At 43.5% G+C, this 21,987-nt stretch overlaps 1 protein-coding gene across 1 annotated transcript in view; it reads left to right on the top strand.

The window, feature by feature from the left end:
• Nucleotides 1–21,987, top strand: part of ENPP1 (ectonucleotide pyrophosphatase/phosphodiesterase 1) — a 93,890-nt gene that overhangs the window by 60,900 nt on the left and 11,003 nt on the right. Inside the window, exons 15-22 of the mRNA XM_019520265.1 lie at nucleotides 4,125–4,252; nucleotides 6,278–6,347; nucleotides 7,462–7,549; nucleotides 9,366–9,541; nucleotides 10,078–10,129; nucleotides 16,985–17,139; nucleotides 19,176–19,311; nucleotides 20,214–20,294. Of these exons, the coding sequence (XP_019375810.1) occupies nucleotides 4,125–4,252; nucleotides 6,278–6,347; nucleotides 7,462–7,549; nucleotides 9,366–9,541; nucleotides 10,078–10,129; nucleotides 16,985–17,139; nucleotides 19,176–19,311; nucleotides 20,214–20,294 (886 nt within the window). The remainder of the gene's footprint in view (nucleotides 1–4,124; nucleotides 4,253–6,277; nucleotides 6,348–7,461; nucleotides 7,550–9,365; nucleotides 9,542–10,077; nucleotides 10,130–16,984; nucleotides 17,140–19,175; nucleotides 19,312–20,213; nucleotides 20,295–21,987) is intronic.

Genomic DNA, 21,987 nt, shown 5'->3' with positions numbered 1-21,987 from the left:
CCCCCCTGCACTCCTGTGGGACACTCCATCTGCCCCAGCATTGCAGCATTCACAAGCCACACTAGTACGTCGAGGTATGTAACAAAAACATTTAAAGCTGTGTCTATGTCTGAATCACTGATTCTCCAAATCAGCATCGAATCTTCAGATTTGGATTTGGCCAAATCAAATTGGGGACAGTGATCCGAATTAATGAATCAAATCACTGTCCTTGATTTGGGCTGAATCTGAATTGAATAGGTCCTGCTTCACACACCCCTAGAAATTACCATACCATTGTATAGCAATTATTGCCAGTATTTACTACCATTGTTCTCAAGAGCATTAACTGTTTAACACAAACATACATCTTGTATATAATACCACTCTGTTGTTTATTTCCATTATTTAAGTTACATACAATCTTGAATAAATAGCTGTAATTTGTCCAGCTTTTTTGTATAAATATTGCTGTAGGATTTTTCTATGAAGCTTTAGTGTCTAAATAAACAGATTTTCTTATATGTTGAGCAATTTGCAAAAGTCAGCAAAAGATGACAATTTTACTGCAGCTGTGAAATGTTGAGTGAATGCACATGGAAATCAAATGATACTGACTCCATTTTGCACTGAAGTGATAAGAGTCTATGTAATAATCACAGCTGTCTGGGAGCCACTGAAACTCTTCCATGCTCAGTTATGCAGCCATAGTTTATAGCAGTCTTGCTTGGTAGGAGGTTGCCTGGCTATAGAAGTTGCAACTTACAGTTTGGAAAAAAGTTTAGGAGTTAACCTTCTGAAGAGCTCTGTATTGAGGCTGATCAAATAATTGATTTTTCATGGGGGGCTGATATTTTGGTTTAGTTTGTTTTCTGTTACCCCAATGATAAATCAAACCAAAAATCATTTGATACAAAATATTTTGTTTAACATAACATTAAAAAAGTTGTTTCATTCACTCTTTAAAAAAGCAAAGTAAATTAAATGTTTGATTCACAACACTCCCTGTGCTGGTAGTTGATATCCTCCCCTGCTCCCCTTTATGCACAAGTTCAAGGTTACTCACCTTGGATATGGGAGCCTTTGGCTTGTAGCACCTCCTCTACTTGATGGGCTGCAAACCCTATGTCTTATTTCCTAAAAGAGTTCCCTAAACGCAGCTAAGGTGGGGGATGGTGATTTAATTCTTGTCTGTTGCTGCTGTCCTACTTCAGGTTCACAGATAGGCATTCATTGGAGCAGGGACTAGAACTCAGGTGTCTTAGGCAAGGACAGACATTACACATAGACCAGTTTAAGTGATCAGAAACTAGTTTAAACCTGTAACAGAATATAAGTTCAGTGCACATAAACCAGTTTCAAAATGGCTGAAACTGGTTTAGGATAAATCTGGTTGAATATAGTATCAGGCTTAACTGATTTAGGTCAAACCGGTTTATGCAATGTCTGTCCCAGACCCCTTCCTGGTTTGACTTAAACCAGAGTCCCCCAGCATCCCAGATGCTTTGCAGCTCTGCACTGGGCTGGGCTTGGATAGGCTGTGCTCACAGCTCCAAAGAACAGGCTTGCCCTGCCCCTCTCCTCCATAGCCAGAGCTGCAGGGGAGACTGAAGGCCCAGCAAGGTCTGCCTGGCTTCTCTCATTGCTCAAGGAGAGATTCCCCCCTCCCTCCCCTCTCCCACAGCATATACCACAGCCCCACAGACCCTAGGCATGGGCTATGCTAGTTAATGCTGAGAGGTGTCTGTGTGTGTGTGCATGTCTCCAATTTCACTGGGACAGGCAGACAGAACAGTGTCCATTTAGGGCTTTTTGGAACTAATCAACATGTCAGCTGGTAGTGTCCCTCCATTCCTTCCCTGGACAAAGCTGTTTAAGAAGAGCTTGAATTAATGAGAGAGGCTTTTGTTTTGCTAATGGGCTGATAAACACTGTGTTTTTATCAGCCCCCCCTGCTGGTTTGCAGCCCTGTTAGGTTTTCAGACAGGTTTGCAGACAGGGAGAGGGAGATTGAAAAGCTCAGTATCATCAATAGATGCGTGCAGTGCACACCCCACTTTGCCTCAGAGTGATAGCCCAGTGCTGAGGTCTGGCAACAATCCTGCCCCTTGAGCAGTAAGCAGGGGAAAAGCCTGAGAAGGTGCAGGCCAGGGTTGGGGTTTAAACCCCTCCCTAATCAGAGCATCCTGCTGGGGCCTGACCATTCCCTCCCTCCCCCCCTCATCTCAGCAGAGTACAAGGGAAAGGAAGGCTACTCCAGTGCCCCCAGCCTTCTAGCCTGAGCCACTACCGGCATGTGCCTGTATTTTGAGAATTAAAAGAGAATGTCTCTCCACCTCCAAATTGGTTCAAGTTTTGCAGGTTAGACTAACCTGTAAAGAATGAATCAATTCAGGCTTAGACTTTTTAAATGTCTGTCCTTAGCCTTATAGGTAAATGACTAAACTATGAGGCTATTGAATAATTTGCTTTTGTGTTCTGTGGCACAATGAATATTTTAAATATCCCACCAACGTGGAACAACTCCAATAGATTTGGGAGATGAAGCACCTGTGTTCCACTGTCTGCTCCAGTCCATGTGTAATTAGTTATGCAATTTTGAATCCTGGTAATAGGAAATATGGTAAGGACCTCCTCCTGAAATCTGATTGCCTGGTAGCACAGGACTTTTCCTGGCAATTTACAGATAAGTTTTTAAAGTCACTTCAGGCAAAGGAAAAAATTTGAACCTGGGTGTTCTATGTCCTGGATGACAGCTCTACTCCCTTAGTTTTTAGGTAAAAGATGACCACCACTGCCTCTATCAATTGCAATTTTGTTAATCTACTCTCTCAGTTTTTTTCAAGGGAAAAGTATTTGGCTAATTTGACCTGAATTCACAAGTAATTTCATGTGGACTAACACCATATATATAATTTGATATATACAAAGAAGCAAACTACTGAGCTTTATGCTGTGAATATCTAACATTGTATTATTTATAAGTGACTTTTTAGTTTTTTTCAGCTTGAGGTGTAAATTTGTCTAACTTGAATACCCTAATCTATTGTCTTCAAGAAGAGACCGTTCAACAGCAATATTTCTTATTTTAATTGCTTCTTGAATGTCTGGAAATCATCCAGTGTCCTTGGACTTGAAATTAAAGAAGACAACTAATAGCAATTCAATCTGAACCATTCTTCTAAAATCTGTTGAGAAAGTTACAGTGGATCAGTTGATGTGCACTCATGAGCAATAAAATTCATTCCTCCTCATAACCACACAAATATCAAAGCGTACAATTATTTTATAAGTCCACACTTTTAATGTAATTAAAATGAATTTTTTTTATACACAAACCAGCATTGTCACGATCAACATATGTCATTAGTAAAAGGAGGAGGAAATATACAGTTCTAGTGAATGAATCCTACTGCTCATTAATACATTTTAACAACTGTTAAAACTGAGATTTAGTCAATATGTATATATCACTTGAGCAAGTAATGTTTAGGCACCTTACAATAAATCCTCAAGCTTGACAGAAAACCTCCCTTTGGTTTAAGACAGGGGTGCTCAACCTCTAGCTTGTGAGCCTAATGTAACCCGCAGAGCCATGGTATCTGGCCATGGTATCTGGCCCCAGTCAAGGTCAGAAAATTTGGTGGGGAGGGAATGATAACCACTAATACTGCCACCATCCCCTGCCATGAAATTCCAAACTCAAAGCCTTACATGGTGGGTTGAAGCTGGGCCATGATCCCTTCCCTCTCTGGGGCTGGGCTATGCCCTGCCCCCACAGCTCAGTCAAGGCAGGGTCACTCCCCCTATCTCCCCTGTGATTTGATTGGGGCCAGTTCCCCCCATGGGTCTGGGTTGTGGCTCGGCTGCCCCATTTCCAAATGGGGTCCCTCGATAACTACCCTAGGCACTGGATCCAGATCACTAGCCAGATCTGTCCCGCTGATAGACTGGACACTGCCCATTGGTTCCCTGACAAGAAAGGTTGAGCACCAGTGGCTTAAGAGGAGTTTGAACAGACCCTTTGAGATTAAAGTGCTGATATGCATTTCTTTTCTGCTACTCAGATAAGAATTTGTGCATAATAGAAACTTGCTCTTTTTTTTACATATGATTATTAAATGTGAGTAATTTAAACATTTCAGTGTATTGACTCCAATCAGCCTTTCAAGGCATATATGAAATGGCAGTTACCCAAGCGTTTTCACTTTGCCAACAATGACAGAATAGAACCAGTGCATTTTTACTTAGACTCACAGTGGCAACTTGCTCGGTAAGTTACCATTTTTCCATTCTTAATAATACAGAAAGAAACATTTTCTTTTCTAATATTTTAATTTTTCTCCTCTAAGTCAAAGAGCTGTCCAACTTCTAAGCAGCTGGGGGCCAAATGCCCTTTGGCCTGCACCAGCAGGGGCAGTATGCCCACAGACCACACCAGGGTGAGCCATGGCCCCCCCTGGGTTCACACTATGTGGAGGCCTCCCCTCCACTGCTGCAGAAGACCCACCCACTACAGAAGACCCCCCCCCCACCATTGTACCATGCAGCCACATAGGTGCTTCCCCCCACTGTTGAGTACCACATCCATGTTTTACTGAATTGGAAGCCTGTTAGCTATGGGAAGACAGTCAACTCCTCACAAGCTGTTAAACAACTCTGCTATATTTTTATCAAATACCAGTCAAGTCTGAACCTTTGCTGAGGAAACGGAGGGGTGACATTTTCTGAGCTTTTCATTATCACAGCTGTTCTCCCATTTCACCGTCAATAATTGCTTGGTAATGTTCTGACCAGTATATTTGCCATTGCTAGAATAGCGGCTTATAATGTAATAGTTTAAGGGCTAGATCCTACTTTATATGCCTATATGGCTGTTATCCTGCTGTGTTTCTGGCTTTTACACCCAATTTGTGATTATATTCTGGGTGCAGCATGGACGGGCAAGCATCCTCACAGCTACTGAGTATGCTCAATAGGACTATTCTCTGGCTAATCAAGCGTTTGATGCTGTGTGCTCATCCAGATGTGTACAGAGCAAAAATTCATGATTATCAAGTGTGAGACAAGGAGGTGGCAGGAAATCACCTCCCATGTTAGAGTCCTAGAGGGTGTTTACAACCTGCTTTTTCTGCCTCCCAGCAGAATGATTTAACTGCCAGGCCTCAGGATAGTCATTATCCAGCTTGTTCTCTTTTGAAGCTGAGCCACTTGGATTGGATGAAATAGCTGGAGAGCAGTAGAGAAACTTGTCCCACAGATCCTCCCCCTTCCAGATTAGTAGCCATCTTGCTGAGCCACACACCATCTATCTTGTGTTCTTCATCCTGGCCCTACATGTCTCCCTCTTGGCTGCTCAGGGAGCCAGTTCCGAGAGGAGGTCTGCAGAACTCCTGGCATATAATGCCTAACCTGTGCTGGGTAGTCAGACATCTGTAGGTTCAACCCCTTGGTGACCCTGGAACCTGACATAACATAACCTTTTGGCTAAAATATGATAGGGTTGTGTTTCTTGTCTATTTGTTTCTGACAGGTATGCATGTAGGTGTGCTGAGCAAATGTACTTGTCCCTGGCAAAATAGAATAACAAACTATGTATAAATGCCAAAAATGGATGTAGCTAGGTAACTACCATTTAGGTCCATAAAAAGAAATAGGATCCAGCCCTACCTCTGTATACCTATACTATATTTCAGTACTAGAAACATGATATATATCCCAGTACTAGAGACCCGGTTTCTTTATTGACCAGAGCTTTTTCTACTGGTGGCATACACAGATTTTGCTGTAAAATAATGATAATCTGCAACACTATGGAACGTGGTGTTTGGTAATTCTAAGACTATTGTACAATTAGTTAACAGGACCTGATTTATATCAGAGACCTTTGGCATTTGAATATAGAATGTATTTTAATCAAATGCATTCTAAATTACATTATCTTTTAATTCTATCAGAAATTATTTCTCAGTGAAATGTTGGATACTCTACATACAATGGTACAGTGCACTAAAGTTCTGTTATCCAAAGGATGAACTTCTTGTTCCCAAATTACTTATTGTTTCACATACATAAGATCTCTGTGCTGGAATCATTAAGCCTGAAGAGGTAATACCTGCAGATGATAATCTCTGTCCCTCATATTTTAAGGACAATCTCTCTTTGCATGTCCCTGGGATACAGACTTGGGTTTAATTAGTGTCCCCTGTAAGTTGAGGCAAGCAACATTGCACTGAATATGTTTTTATACTAATGTGTAAAGCATTATGGGTTTTATAAAATATGATTTTTTTAATAGGAAACCATTTGAAATCAAGTTTTGCAAAGGTGGATTTCATGGCTCAGACAATCTCTTCCCAAATATGCAGGTGAGAGCCAGAAAATATGAATCCTTCTTATAGTTAATATGAATACGCCTTGTTACAGATATGCAAAGGATAAGGGTTCAGACGCTTCTGTTGTTGTTACTGGGTGCAATTAATACAACTGAATAAATTCTGGTGCAGTTTGAGCCAGGTTAATCTACTCCCAATGTCACTGTCTACCCATGTGTTTAAGCACAGTAATGATAACTATTATAATTATAATAATGATCTTATAATCTTACTCTGCCATTGGATAGTACCTGTGTTTGATGGGACTATCCTATTCCAGATTAAATTAATCTGTTGTACCCTAATTGCAGTGCATGTGTAGATGGTGATGCATTACTGCATTGTAAATTCGTGCTTTACTGTTCAGTAACGCACATGTGTAGACATGCCCACTGTTGTGTAACGTACAGATCACAATTACAAGTCAGGACTCTACTGTGCTAGGTACTATACAGACATATAACAAAAAGCCCCTGCACTTGTCCAGTGGTCTTATAGGCTAAGTAAGGAGGAGCCAAAGTTTAGTTTTTCGTATAATCTTTCTGCTTTTAACATAAAATCTAAAATTTCAATGCAAGGGAAACACGCCAGGTCAGTTTTATATGAGAGGAGACTATTATGTTTCTTCTAATTTTTTCATTCTTCACTGGCATAAATATAGGGTTTCTTCACATGAAGAATACCAGTCATGTTGGGCTAACATTTAGACCATGTTCTTTAAGTCATTTGATTTAAAGAAATGGACAGTGAGGAATTTAATTTGTTCAAAGCATGGAAGAGTGGAGGAAATGTCAGAGATAATTAGGTTTGCATTTGGTTTTTCAAACCAATTATGAGTCAACTTCAGATTTACTAAAATGTATCTGCTTTCTCTATTTAAAAAAAATGCTTCCTTTATGTCTCCATACTTCTTCTATAAATAATTATACATTGTCTTTTGAAAATAGCTGCACCTAATTTAGTCCATATTTTACTATCTGTCACCAAAAATGAGATTATTACAATGTAAATGGATCAAAGTGCTTCTGGTTTATATAATAGCATGAAAATATTTTTCACTGATATTCCTTAAAGAATGAAGTAAATTGGAGTTCTGTTTAAACCATAGGGTATCTTTATTGGCTTTGGACCTGGATTCAAGTTTAGTACTAAGGTTGACCCATTTGGAAATATTGAAATCTATAATTTAATGTGTGGTAAGTACAAGCATTTTTTTTAGTTTTTTGCATCCTAGCAAGCCTGATAATACCATTAGGGTAAACAAATAAGAACCTCAAGGCGCTTGTATACATGATGCCACTACCATGTACACGTGACGAAAATGTCACTTTGTGTGGCTTAATGGTGTCACACTGTACATGTGCAAGAGTTTTTGGGGTTTTAAATGAGTTTGCATTGTTGCAAACTATATTACACCCAGATTTAGTTTAGTTTGCAATGATGCGCTGTAGCTATTAGCCCAGGCCTGAGCCATGGGAGAGGCAAGTAGGTTCTATGGAAAAAAAGAATTAGGCCCCTCGCCATTTCTGCTTTCAGCAGGTGCCTGGCGAGGGGCACAATCCATTTTTTTTTTTTCTCAGCAGAGTCTACTTTTTTATTCAAATTCCTAAACCTCTCCTGCAGTTAGGAGTTACTTTTCTGGGAGAGGGTAGATATAGATATAACTTCCCTTAGGCGGTGTTAAACGTGCATTACCCACATTTTCAGGGAGTGTTCTAACCACCGAGTTATTGTATGAAGGGGAAGCAGCTTGCTATTCTTCCACCACTCTGGCTTGCATGGGTCTGATCTAATGTATACTGAGTATGGTCTATGAATTAGATAAATTTTGGACTTAGCTACCTAAAGTCACAGGCTGCTTGCAGATGTTAAAACAACTCCCCAAACCCCCAAACTGTAGTTTACCAGAAGAAGCAGCATGTTACTTGAACCTGACTACAGTGTCTGTATAGATCAGGTGCTTTTTGATTCAATCAGCTATTAGATAAAAGCGCAAAAAAACCCCCCTGCTAAAGCACCTGATTTATACAGTCATCAGGCAAGCTAGGTCCAACTAACACACTGCCTCTTCTGTATGCTGGTCTTGTCACAGGAGCATGCAAAGTTTAAAGTAAAGCACCATTTAAAAAATATATATATTTGAACTTCTTCAAACAGCCACATATGATTGGTATCCTTTCGTCTGTGAGAGATGGTGGATATTGTAGCCTATGGCATAGATGGTTTGCAGTGTCTCATGTGACTGAATAGTCCAATCTGAGATTTGCATGATCTGTGGCAGTGGTTGCAAGTGTACATGTCATGATTTGGTGGGTTAGGGAGCTGCTTGCTTCCTGCAGACTGTTTTCTGCAAGCTGTTGCCCAGGTTTCCCACTGGTCAGGGTCAATGCCAAATGCCTTCATAATTTGCTTGCATGTGTCTTTATAGCGAAGCTTGGGGAGTCCTGTTGTTCTTGGTACCTCCAATAGTTCCCTGTATTGCATGTCCTTGGATATACATCCATCTTCCAATCTACTCATATGGCCTAGCCAGTTCAGTCCTCTCTTTTTGAGTAGGCCTATGACACTTGGTAAATTTGCCCTTTGAAGAACTTCTGTGTTGGTAACTTTATCTTGCCATGTAGGCTCCTTTTAGGGTATAGTGCATAAGGCCTTCAACAGGCACCCAGGACAGCTTCTCAGCTTTCAGGATATGAGATCCAGGTACGGGTTCCTAAAAAACTAAGAGGAGCTGTTGTCACAGTTCCCACAAGGTGCCAGGTTTTAGAAGGGAGTTTGTTCCCTCTTTCCCAGTAGCAAGAGGGAGGTAAAAGAGAAGGAGCATGCCCCTCCTCCACAACAAGACTGTCACAGGTAATAGTTAGGAGTATGAGTGCTAGAAGCAGCTACCTTACTTTACTGTACTGTGAAATGAATGAGTCTCATAGCAGAAACAGGGAGTGCTGCAGTCACGGCACATCAATAATTGTAGCCACAGCTGATCTGTTTTATGCATTTGAATTATTGTTGCAGACCTGCTTGATTTGATACCAGCCTCTAACAATGGGACTCATGGAAGCCTAAACCACCTTTTAAAAAACCCTGTTTATATCCCAAGCCATCCGGAGGAAGTGAGCCGTCCTTCTTCATGTTCAGTCATGAAACTAAGACCCTTTCCAGTGAACCGTGGCTGCATATGCAGTTCATCAGTGAGTTCTCAGATAGATAAAACTGCTGTACTGAAGTCATTTTTGTGATAATCATGTGCTCCCCATTGTAACCTTTACTACGTTTAACCCCTAATTTCTCCCTGTGAGGCCTGATTCAGTACCCAATGGCAGCAACAAATGAAATTTTGCATTCACTGTAAGGGGCATTAGATCATGCTCTGTGTGGCTATTTTTGTTACTTGTGCAAGTAAGTCTGAATTTAGGCACAAGATGTCTGGCATGCTTTGAGAAGTTGTTGCAAAAACATTAAACTCCAGCTTATTTGGCTGAGTGATTCTGGAATTTCCCTTCTATGTGTATAAATGTAGCATGTTTGGGTCACAGTTTGTTGGTTTGAATAGACAGTGCTCCATTTGCCTCCACACAGGGAGCTCCCTCTGTAGTTTGTAGACTGAAGATGTTGAATTTATTAATATATGGAGTGGTCGGGGTTTTTTTCATTGTAGAATATGGATGATGAGGAATGGTGCATTATAAACTGGTTTGGTAACATCCTAATGTTTTCCCTTTTATAGGGTTTGCCAATAAGGGACTTTCACCAACGTTTAAATCTCACTGCATCACAAGGTAAGACTTTTAGACAGTAAGTGGCAATGTCAAATGCTATATATTTTTCCTGAGCTCTACTGACATGTGTGAGATGAACAAAGAATCTCTTCTTTCATGAGCATTTATGCGATGCACATAAACTATGGATAGTAGCTTGGTCTGTCTTGTAAGTTGCTCTTTGAGTCTGTGTTCAGATATGCAGGTTTGGGGCAATGCAAACTGCATACGGTGAACATTAAAATATGCCCCACATGGCAAATCTACCAGGATTTTCTGGTAGCAGCCCCCCAACCCCCAAACCTCCCCCCCAAAAACCAAAACAGAACCAAAAGCAGTGCAACCATGCACAGGCCAGGCCATCCAGAGCAATGCTCTGGCTGCCAGCCAGGCCTCTGTGCTGCCTGACCTGTGCCCCTGCTGCTCCAGGTCACCAGGTAGGACTGCTGGGGCCAGCACCACTTCTTCAGCTGTCTCTGGCTGAAGAGTGGGGAGGAGCTGGGCAAGGGCAGTTTGACCATTGCAAGATAAATTGTCCCACAATGAAGTGCATGTGTGCAGATGTCCACTGTGGCAATTTGTGCAGCTGCAAGCACACTCCCCTGCATGTCTGGACATGGCCTGAAAGTTTATATATTAAGGTGGAAGAATACAGCTCTGATGCAGTATATTTTGGAGCCTAAACAAAGTAGCTAGCATGACTACAGCAGTTGTTACAGTTTCTTTTTTTCTTTTTTCTTTTTTTAACACATATGGCAATATGTGTTTTGATTATCTGGACATACTTACAGTCTCCCAAGTGTTATACATGGAAACAAATTACTTGCAAAGCCCTCTAAATGTTAATGCCATAGTGACTGCATGTATAAAGCATATTTGTTTTAAAGTTTAATTCAGTGGTTCCAAATTTGTGGTATGTGTCTAACTGATTAATTGTAAGAACAAGCAGATTCCTTCTCACTGGAAACAAAAATGTACCTGTGTCAGTTTGATTTGCAGTAGAATATACTTTGTTGTGACTGCTCAGAAGCAGTTGTTTTAATTCTTTAAATGAACATTTGACTTGTAGCCAAGATCATAATAGAACTAGACCCCAAATAATGGTCACATGGAATGTAACTGCTACCATGAACACCTAAGAAAACAGTTTGGGGATGATTACAATGTCAGAATGATCAGTAGGCTGATACCATCCTTATTTTGTGTTTTTGAGCTAGACAGAAGTGACATCACCACTGGCTGCTGATGCTGGCTGCTTTTTCTACCCATTAACAGAAATAGGTGTTTTTGTTCCACTCGAGGCAGGATTAGACAGTTTTGTTTACTTGGGAATAATTTAAGGCTTCTGCAGATTTGTGTAGGCTGCTGTGGCTTAGGAAGTAAAGGAAGTTTTTCTTTTCTTGAATCTAGTCTGTGCATAAAAGTGTGTGCTTTGGAAACTGAGCCCAAAATCCCTCTTCCATGATCGGAGCATTTGTGCTCGGGATCACAAAAATGAGATCCAGTTGAGGACCTCAGGAGTGAACCTGGGAGTTTTGCTTGAGGCCCCAAGTCAACAAGATATTTAAGCCCAAAGTTAATCATGCAGGCCATTCTGTTAAAAGTAGTCAGTTTATTGACTTGCTTAAAGTCAGGTATGTGCTTATGTGGTCTACTGAATCAATGCCAGAGCATATACTGGAGGATCAGGCTTCTTATTTCAATTAACCCACTTTTGCAGCAATGTTCAAATGGTCTGGTCCTACACCCAAGGAGAAGTGTAGGAACTTTTGCACTGTTTTGTGGAAGCTGAATTATGTCCCACATTCAGCAGTGAAACCTCTGACTGTGGAATAAGTGGCACCAGGCCAATCCAAAGGTCAGGTCAGGCCTGCAGACCCCCTTATTCCATGCCCCCCTGACCTCCCCATGCTGAATCCAGTGCACACAGCACCCCCACACCCAGTCTGGCTGCATGTAGCCCATGTCTTGGACTGGCAGGAGACACTATATATAACTGTGACAGGAGTGCCTCTTTGGGTTCATCTACTAGTGACCCCGCAACTGATTATGGGCCAACTGCCCACCTTCTCATCTGCCACACCTTGTTGTTACTTGCTCGATTAGAAGACATTAATCAAGCAGGAGGCTGCCCATTTTCTGTCTCGGTGCCTGGGGCACTATCTGCGGCTCCTTTCCTTCCCTTACACCGCAGCCCAAGCCTTGCAGATGTACCTGACATTGTTCAGGTCTGCTCCATTCTCTACGCCACACGGACGCTCTCTGGCTTGTCTCGCAGCCTGCACCCTCTCCACGCCACACGGACGTTCTCTGGCTGGTCTCACAGCCTGCGCCCCCACCGGCACTCTCTGGCTTGTCTCGCACTGCCCGCTTTGGGGATTCTCGCAACTGCCTGCTCCGGGGCTGGGGTCAATACACCCTTCAATGTTGTGCCCTCTTTGGCACCGGGTCCCCACGCTACCGTGGAGCCCCTATGAGGCCTTCTCCAACCCCTAATAGCCTCACCCGGTCCTCTGGTGTAACAACAAACACAAAAACACAAAGCCCCCTGGGCTATAACATAAAAACTAACCCATCCGGCCAAACAACATTCAATCCCTACCGGGAAATACTCCAACCCCAGCAGTGCCCCAGGGATGCTCACACAGTCAGAGTTGTCCCCTCTGCCTGCACTGGCCGCGCTCCTCCTTCCTTGGTTGCCAGAGGGGAACTGCCCTCCTGGCCTCCTGCCTGGGTTTATATGGGCCAGGCCCTGCCCCTTCCTGTCAGCTGGGTCCCCAGCGGTTGTCCTGGCAACCAGCACCCGTTACTCTGGCTGCCCAGGCAACTGGCAGCTGAGCCTCCCCCATCTTGCCACTAGGGGTCTCCCCCGAGTTGTTTTTCTGCTTTCAGGCACAGGGCACCTGAGTGCCCTGCAACAATAATATAGGTACTGGACTGGCCAGAATGAGCATGGTATGTAGTGCGGGTCTCAGGACAGGTGCTGCACGTGGTGCCTACTCAGCCAGTCTGGGACCTGTGCTGCATGTGGCACCCATTTTGACCACTCCAGGATCTGTGCCCTACCCCTTAGCTGCAGAGAATAGGACAAAAAGCAGTGGCTTTAAATAGTAGGAAAGCAGCTTTAGATTAGATCCCAGGAAACATTTTCCTTGTTGCTAGAACAGTGAGGCTGTGGAATAGATTGCTTAGGGACGTGGCAGAATTTCCTTCAAGTTTTCAGGAGGCTGGCTAAGTGCTGGATAGAGATAGTTTAGGAATGGCATTCCCTCTAAGATGTGTGGTGTGCACAGCCATGCAGGTGTGCTCATGCTGCACTGCCAGACACAGCTGCACATGCCATGCAGCTTAGAGGGAACACTGTTTAGGAATAAAACTAGAGATAAAATGTGTTTGGCAAGTGTGGTTCAGAGAAATGTGATGGGGTGAAAATAAATGAAGAATGTGTGATGGATCTTTCAGGAGAGGGTTTCAGGCTTTTTTTTTTAGTATTTTTGGCTGAGGCCTTGGTTTTCTGGGGCAACTGAAGGGGAAGGCATTTGTACATCTTGCAGATTAGAGAGGGTTATTTATGAGAACGTGTCCAATTAGTGTTGACTTTGGTCAGGGGAGGGAATGCTGGATTGAGCCCCATATTGCAGCTGTTCAGGAAAGCTTGGTTCTGGTACTGGCAGATGTGAGTTCAAGTAATTCCCTGCCTCTACAGTTGTGTGCTGGCCAGCTGAGGGAATTACTGGGGCTAGTTACTGGAGTACCTGCATGCCAAACCAGCAATCCCAAAAACTGGGGCAAGAAACAAGGGGAAGTTCCTACTTTTAGATAGAAAATTATAGGCATTAGAGTCACAAGTCAATGGGCCAAAGGGAGGGAACAGGTAAAAGGTAAAGAAATAACAGTGTAGTAACATATACTCAGCACCTTAATTCTCCCCCTCTGCCCTTGCATACACTTCCAGATGTGTCCCCAAACAAGCCTTTAGTCCCAGAGTGCTCAAACAGCAGCAGTCTGCAGCTGCCCTGAAGTCTGAGTCCAGCTTTTTCAGTCCACAGTCCTGGCTGACCAAGCCAGTGGGATTTTCAGCTCCACTGTGTACTCCTCTTGTATAGGGCTGACTGGGTTCCATGTGCGTGCTGCTCTTTGTTCTCCTTGCTCCAGGCTCTGGCTTTTTTTCAACTTGTACAACTCTTTTGCCTTTTACTAATGATCCCCTTACTCCAGCCTCCAGAGTCCTGCCTTGCTTGCCTTGCTCTTCCTTTTTTCCCTGCGTCAGCCCCTTGTGCTAGGGGAAGAATTTACACATAAACTGGTTTAAGTGATCAGAAACTGGATTAAACCTGTAACAGAACAAACATTCAGTGCACATAAACCAGTTGCTGAAACTGGTTTAAAATAAATCTTATTGAATGTAGTATCAGACTTAACTGATTGAGGTCAAACCGGTTTATGGAACTTCTGTCCCAGATCATTTCCAGGTTTAAGTTAGACCAGAGTCCCCCAGCATCCCAGCATGCTTTTCAGCCCTGGGCTAGCTAGGCTGTGCTGTCTGCTCCAGAGAGTAGGGCTAGCCCCACCCCTCTGCCGTCTAGCCAGAGTAGGGGCAGGGGCATTACCAGATGCTGGCCTGGCATGGCCCCCTGAAGTGAAGGGGGCAGAGAGAGGGTTTATTCCTCCCTCCCTTCACTCCCCTCCCACAGGACCCTAGCTGAGGTCTGCCTGGCCAGGTGGATCAGCCCCATCAGGGTCCCTTCCCCTTCACTGCTTCAGCAGCAGAAGCAGGGGCATGATCAGACACTGGCCCAACATGGCCCCCTAAGGTGAAGGGGGCAGGGAGAGGGTTTATTCCCCTCTCCATCCCTTCTCCCATTGGGGGACCTCAGTTACAGTCTTCCAACCCCAGCCACTGCCTCCACTACTTGGCCCCAGTCAGGCAGACCCTGGCTAAGTTCTCCAGGGGTGGGGGGAGTGGGGAGGGACACCAGCTGGGATCCTCCATGCCCATGCCCAAGAGGGCAAAAGACAGGGGAGTTTAATCTCAGTCCTTCCCCCCCTTCACCTGTGGCACTGCCCTGACTGGTATTTGGCCATGCCACCCCCCGCCCCCGGAGACAAACCTGGCAAGGGCTGTTTCTCCCTTCCCACTCCAGGCACGCCCTGACTCAGGTCCCTGTAGGCCAGGGTTGGGGTTTAAACCCCTCCCCAATCAAACTTAGTGACTTGCCAGGGCCTGGCCATAGTCCCACCCCCGCCACAGGTCAGCTTCCCTCCAGCCTTGTGGTTGCTGCCAAAGGGAAGGCAGGGCTCACTCTAGCATCCTCCAGCTTCTAGCCTGAGCAACTGCAGGCACATGACTGCATTTCTGGAATCAAAAGTGAATGTCTGCTCACTTGCTTCTTGGTTTAATCTACATAGATTAGACTAAACTGCAAAGATTGAATCAATTCAGGTCAGGCTTTTTGAATGTCTGTACTTAGCCTTGGGGTTTCTGGGAGTTGTAGTCCAAATCAAGAGTCATCACAGCTCTGCAGACTAGCCTGGTTCCACCTGCTGTTACACACATTATATTCATGTTACACCTGCAAGCTGGTCAACAAAAGCCATTGCTAACTGGGAATTGTCTGGACTGGTTTAGAGGATCATTCAGTCCCCAAAAGGGGAGCCCTTACTAGTTCTGCCAGAGATTAGAAATGTGACTATATAAACTGAGCGTGTCTGTACGAGATGCTACTGTGCAGTGGTTTCTGTGCATTTATTTAGTACTTGTATAAGCAATTAATAAATGGACAGTAACTGGAGTTACTGCGCAGTAGTGTCAGCGAATGCCTTTTAAGTGACACTACTGTGTAGTAGCCTAATACTACTGTGCAGTAGCATCTTGGCACTGTTTTTGCCATGCAATGCTACTGCACAGTAGTATCAGGCTACTGCGCAGTCAGCGTCTTGTGCACGCCCGCTGTGTTCTGGGTTGCTGCTAGTAGCCAGCAATGGCTACTTTGTACTTTACCTATTGTGCTGCTTGGAGATGGGAGTGCTGGGGTCTGTCATCAGTAGACCCTGCCTTCCGTCATCCCCCTCTGGTGTGGTAGCTATCTATTACAGTTTTAAAGACACACCAAGTGAATGCTCATGTCAGCATAGGATATATTGGCCCACAGAATCATCAAGTTAACAATAGAACAGCTAAAATGGAAATTGTATGCTACAAGCTGTTCTACACTCTTGTAGATGGGGCCTGCATAGAAAGGCCTTCATGGCTGCGTGTATAAAATAAACCTTCATCATCAATCTGTGTGGCATTGACAGCAGATGTGGAACTAAGTGCCATCCTCGTAAAGGTTTAGCCAGTTTTTCATTGTGCCATTGATTAGATTCACCAGGTCTCTTAGAAGTCCTTTAATTCTACTCTTTCATGTGAGTCGCTACTCAACTTGGGTGGTTTTAGTACAGCAATCCTTTCAGCTAACTCCAAACCTCACAGTCACTATGTTTCCAAAGTAGCATATTTTTGCAATGAGTTCCAGATGAAATTCTTAAACATCCAACCAAGCTTTTGAGAATTTCAGACTCTCTTGAGTTTTAAATGATTTCTCTGTACTGGCAGGATACATAGCTCTCCCTTTGAGTTTAACTGCAGTGTAAAACAGGAGCCATTGGCTATTTTACTTTGTTTTAATTGTGTTAAATGTAATGCCCTGGCTTAACAGAGTGATGCTGTACAAGATTGGTACTTTTTTATCCTTAGTCATGATTTTATTATGTAGCAGTTGGAAGTTATGACCAAAATTTGGTCACAAGAAGCATGATGGTGCATGGCAAAAAATGTTAGCGACCAATATACAAAGTGCATAGAAATTGCAGCTAAAACTGTTTGTGTTCTAGAAAAGAACATAGAAGAATACAATTTGCCATATGGGAAGCCTAGGGTTCTACAGAAGAAAAGCATCTCTTGCCTCCTCTACCATCACCAGTATGTGAGTGGATACAGCAAGGACCTCAGCATGCCTTTGTGGAGTGCCTACACTATTAGCAAATCTGTAAGTTTTTTGGAGGGTTCTGTAATGTTTTGTTCCTCCCATTGCTGTGATTTATTTTTGACCTTTTTGTCTTTGGTCTTTTTTCTTCTTTTGCGACCTAGAATTGGAGGACTGGAGGGAAACTGCTTTGTTTTTTGAGTATTGATTGTCCCCAAATGCAGCTGCCCATAGCATCATTTCTTACGGAAAGGCCTCCAGGATAGGGAATGTCAGGAGGAAAATACTGTGAGGTTCTTTGGGCCTTCTATTTATACTACTATTATAAGTAGTATTCTTTACAGTGGATGGACTTTTGCTCCTATCCCTCCCTTGGAGTGAGCTAGCTCCATGTCAGTCTTCAAAAGTCAGCATACAGCATGGAACCCAGGGACCTGCTAGAAGGCAAAGGTCATCAGTACAGAAAGTCGCAGGAATTTTCACTGACATTGATCCTTAGCTGGGGCGGCTTCTTGGAAGTGTGAGTTGATAGGCATTCTTGACAGTGGATGCCCTTGTAATCCTCATTTTAAAACTGGGTTCCCATAGCATAAAGGGAAATGGTAATACAAATAGTTTCTGTAGGGTTAGTATCTTATAAAGGACTGCACAGGGCCCTAATCCATATCCGTCCCTATAGGGAGAATGGGGTAGGGACAGATGGTAGTGAAAAGATTAATTATCGTCCCTCTGTCCCTACACACACACATGTGCTTTCCAAGCAGAATGAAGGAGATCCACATGTGAATCTTGGGAGCACAACTGGCCCATGCTTTTCAAGGTTGTCATTTCTATTTTTGCAAAAACTTTCGAAGCTAAAAGTAACTGTTTTCTTACTCATAGGTCAGTCTGGAAAACTCTTTGAGTTGAGATGCTTGTAATAATGGCCGACAGACACCAAATCCGTGTCTTCACTTATTAGACTAACAGTAATTTTTTGTTCCAAAATGTCCTTATCCTGAAAGTCAACCTATGAATATTTGCCACTAAAATTTCAGCAAATGTGTTATCATTCCTTGGCCAAGCTTTATTTTTAAAGTGAAACTTGCTGTAATACTACATTTCTTGGAACATTTTTCTTCAAGTAGTCTTATCTTTAGAACTGATTAAGACAAACTAGGATTTTGTTCAGTTGATTTATTTGGGAAACTGCAGTTCTTTCAATAAATGTTTGCTATTTTAAAAGATAATAGCAAAGCTGTACTTAAGACTGAACTGCGAGGAAGCCAGAAATACGTCACAAAACTGAAATCCTGGACTACTTAAATTGCTTTTACAATAACATCTTGTAAATTTTCTCAAGTTCTTTTCATTTGCCCAACAAAGTCTTTTCAATAAGAAAAATTCTTCCCATCTCACCTTAAAAATAATCAGTTGTGTCCATTTTAGTTGTATGATACTCATAAAGCAAAAGAGATACCAAACATTTTACACCATCTATAAGTCACTCTCATTATGCAGTTAACATCACTTAGGCCATGCCCACATGAGCGTGCATGTTTGGTTCCCTGGGCACAACAAGCAGTGGCACACCTTGTGCTGCTGCTAGTTGTCCCCGGCGAACGCCTGTGCCATGTGCCCTCCAGTGCACAGCAGGTTACCCCTGGTGGGGTAGAGGAGGCTGGGGCCAGCACTGGACTGGCCTCAGCAACCTTACCTGGGCTCCTGGGGCTGCAGCAGCAGTGATTCAGCTGCTTGGAGCCTGGCTGGCTGCTGAAGTGTGACTCTAGCTGGCCAGGTTCTGATTTTGAGTAGTGTGCACTGCTCCCGTGTGCACCACTCGGGGGGGGGGTTTGTGCAGGTTTTTGTGACTCCTGAATATCCAGGGATCACACACATACACCTGCCCCCCATGCTGCTCCCTTGCAGCATGGAGAAGAGCTGAATGCACAGTATATGGCACCATAGACATGTCTGCAGCGCCACATACTGCATGGCCATGCTCATCTGGATGCAGCCTTACAGTCCAATTTTTAAAGATTTGTAAGCACAAGAATTGAAGACAAATAGTTCTGAGCTGACTATTTATACAGCAATTACGTTCTATTTATGTTCAATAGGACACTTGGGTTGGGTCTATGGAAAATATCTCCAGCTGTTTACATATGGATATTCGCACCCCTTCCAGTCACAACCAGCTTTGCTCGTTCTACAAGAATCACCCTCGACTAAACTACGGATTCCTTTCTCCGCCAAGTAAATACATAGCTTTTTTCACATACTGTGTCTGAGTCCTGTGAACCTTTGCCCTGTAGGGGAAGCCTTTTGCAATAAGTTGTTCCAGGAAATTAGTCAACTGTCAGGTTGCTACCGTAGACTCATAAGCAATATATTCCACAACATACAACTTATTTTAGCAGAAAAAGTGTAGGAGTCTGTCAAACTTTACTTTGACAGATGGCAGGATATGTGAGATGTTTTCATCACATTTTGAAAGTCCATGAAGTAGTCTGGTTTCTAAAGCAGCATCTTATACAGGAAGGGAGAGAGACTGCATCAAGTTTTGCAGACTACTGTAATACAGCTAATGAAAGTTTCCCTTTCCTCTTACATGGTTTGTAGAATTTGAGTGTGTTTCTCATTGGAAGACTGCTTTGTTGATTTCATTTTATATTTGAAATCCAAAATTGCACTACATCAGGTCTTCAGCAAATTAAACCTTTGGGCCCTTGAATTTAAACACTTTACAATTTGTGGAGCCATTTTAAACCTATGTAAGGTGAATTAGAATTATAGTTATGATGACTTCAGTAGTATTTTATTCCTGCTTCTCTCAGTTGTAAGTGACTATGCAAAGTGACGGGCAATGGATTATTTATTTACACTGATCCCTAGGTCCCAGGACAGTACTTTTTTGGTTTATGTAGAACAGATATTTCTTATAGACCTGATTTAGTACTTACCAGAGTCAGAACACAGGCTCCCCTGGACTTTGTGGGAGGCAGCATCAGGCCTTAATGATATTTACACATTTGTCATAAGTGAGGTGCACATTATTCTCTTTATGTTGATCTTAAAACCTCCATGTAGATGGCACTTCAGGCCAACTATAATGCCAAGTAGTGAATACCTATAATGGTGTCAAAATTTTCTTTTAGATTTAATAAAAGACACGAAGAACAGCCACTATGAAGCACTACTTAGCAGCAACATTGTGCCAATGTATCCTGGTTTTCAAGGTAATTTTTCTTTACATACATTTGCATGCAAGACATGTTGATATGCTTGCTTTCAAATCAGGCAAAGGATGTCTTACTCTATAAACTAAAACCCAACCAGGAGAATGGTTACAATTGGGCAGATTGTGAATTCTATGCACAATGATGAGGAGTTGCTTGAAGAGTCGATAAGAGTACTCATGTAAATAGTTGTTCATCACAGTGAGTTAGCATTCTCAGTCTGTGGGTCTATGCAACCCAGAACCCAGAGGCAGTTTCCTAATTTAACATTTTACAAGCTCTTGCTGCTTATTTTTTCCTGCTGTCTGAATTTCACTTGTACAGATTTCATGCAGTATGTCTTTAATGGACATTGGTGCAAGTTGTATAGTTGCACATACTACAATTGTTTCCAGTTTAGGAGCAGGTTCTAGATTGCAAAATGCTCTTTTGTCTGAATTCTCATTTGAAATATGAGCCCACTCTAGCAATAAGAAAATAAGGACAATAATTACACAGCTAGAGGAAAATGAATGTAAGAGCTTAGCAAACACTGGTGAGACTGGGCACATCTGCACATGCCAATTTAAGGTGCATTAGCCATTTTTAAGGCACATTAAGGGTGTGGGTCTACACGTGTGCCCATAATGTACCTTAAAAATGGTGATTTTAGGCTAATTGTGCCTAAATTTTCTACCTGCTTAAAGCAGGTATCAAACTTAGGCATGAATAGTTAAGGCACCTTAAGGGACGTATAGATGCCTTAAGGTGCCTTAATGCTGTGTGTGTTGACTGAGTGGGCCAGAGTCGAACCCATGGGACCCTGCACTGCTGCTGGGTGCCACCAACAAGAAGAGGTGGCAGGTGCTGTTCTCCAAGATTCAGATGCTAGAGCTGGAGCGGCAGTTCTGGCAGCAGTGGTACCTGTTGGTGTGCTGACTGATTTGGGACCTACATGCCTTGCTTGGAGCCACGCATGTGGTCTCCAGTGCCTGGGAAGCGGCTTCCTGTCTGCATCAGTATCAGATGCCCCAGAATTAATCCCTTCTTTGAAGCTCAGTGGAACCAGGAGTCTTGGGCTGCTTAGGGAGATCAGTGTCACACCTGTCTTTACCTCATAATCAAACACCTCATGGCACAGGAAACTCCTTGGGTGCAGAAATGAGCAACAAAGTGGCACCAGTGCCCCTGACAGCAGTTAAGGGACACCGTCCTGTGAAACTCTTCGTTGCCTCCCTAGCTTCTCTCCTCTCCACCATGCTGAAAGCCGAGGGGCCACAGCAGAAAGAGGCAGACTCTGAACCACAACGCTTTCCCAGAGGCTGGGCATGGTGAGCCACAGGGGGCACTGGGAGCTCTGATACAGATGCAGACAAGAAGTTGAATCCCAGGTACCGGGGAGCATATGCGCAGCTCCGAGCAGGGTGAGCAGGTCCTAAGCCGGTTGGTACATCAACAGGTACCGCAGTCGCCAGAGCCACTGCTCCAGCTCTAGTGTCTGCACCTTGGAGAACAGTACCCACTGCATCTTCTTGGTGATGCCTGGCAGCAGCGCAGGGCCCCACAGGCTCAGCTCCAGCCTGCTCTTGACCGATGCTGGGGAGGCAGGAACATGGGGAGGGGGTTAGGGCTGGGGCAGGGCCAGAGTTGGGCTGACTGCACCTGAGGTGCTGGAGGTTCCCACCTCTTTAGCTGGTGCTGGGCTGCACCGCCT

Source organism: Gavialis gangeticus, unplaced genomic scaffold (assembly GCF_001723915.1).
Source record: "Gavialis gangeticus isolate Ggan-Ray unplaced genomic scaffold, GavGan_comp1, whole genome shotgun sequence".
NCBI classification, from domain to species: Eukaryota; Metazoa; Chordata; order Crocodylia; family Gavialidae; genus Gavialis; species Gavialis gangeticus.
The sequence above is the reverse complement of the archived record's forward strand: the minus strand, read 5'-3'. Positions and strand labels throughout refer to the sequence as shown.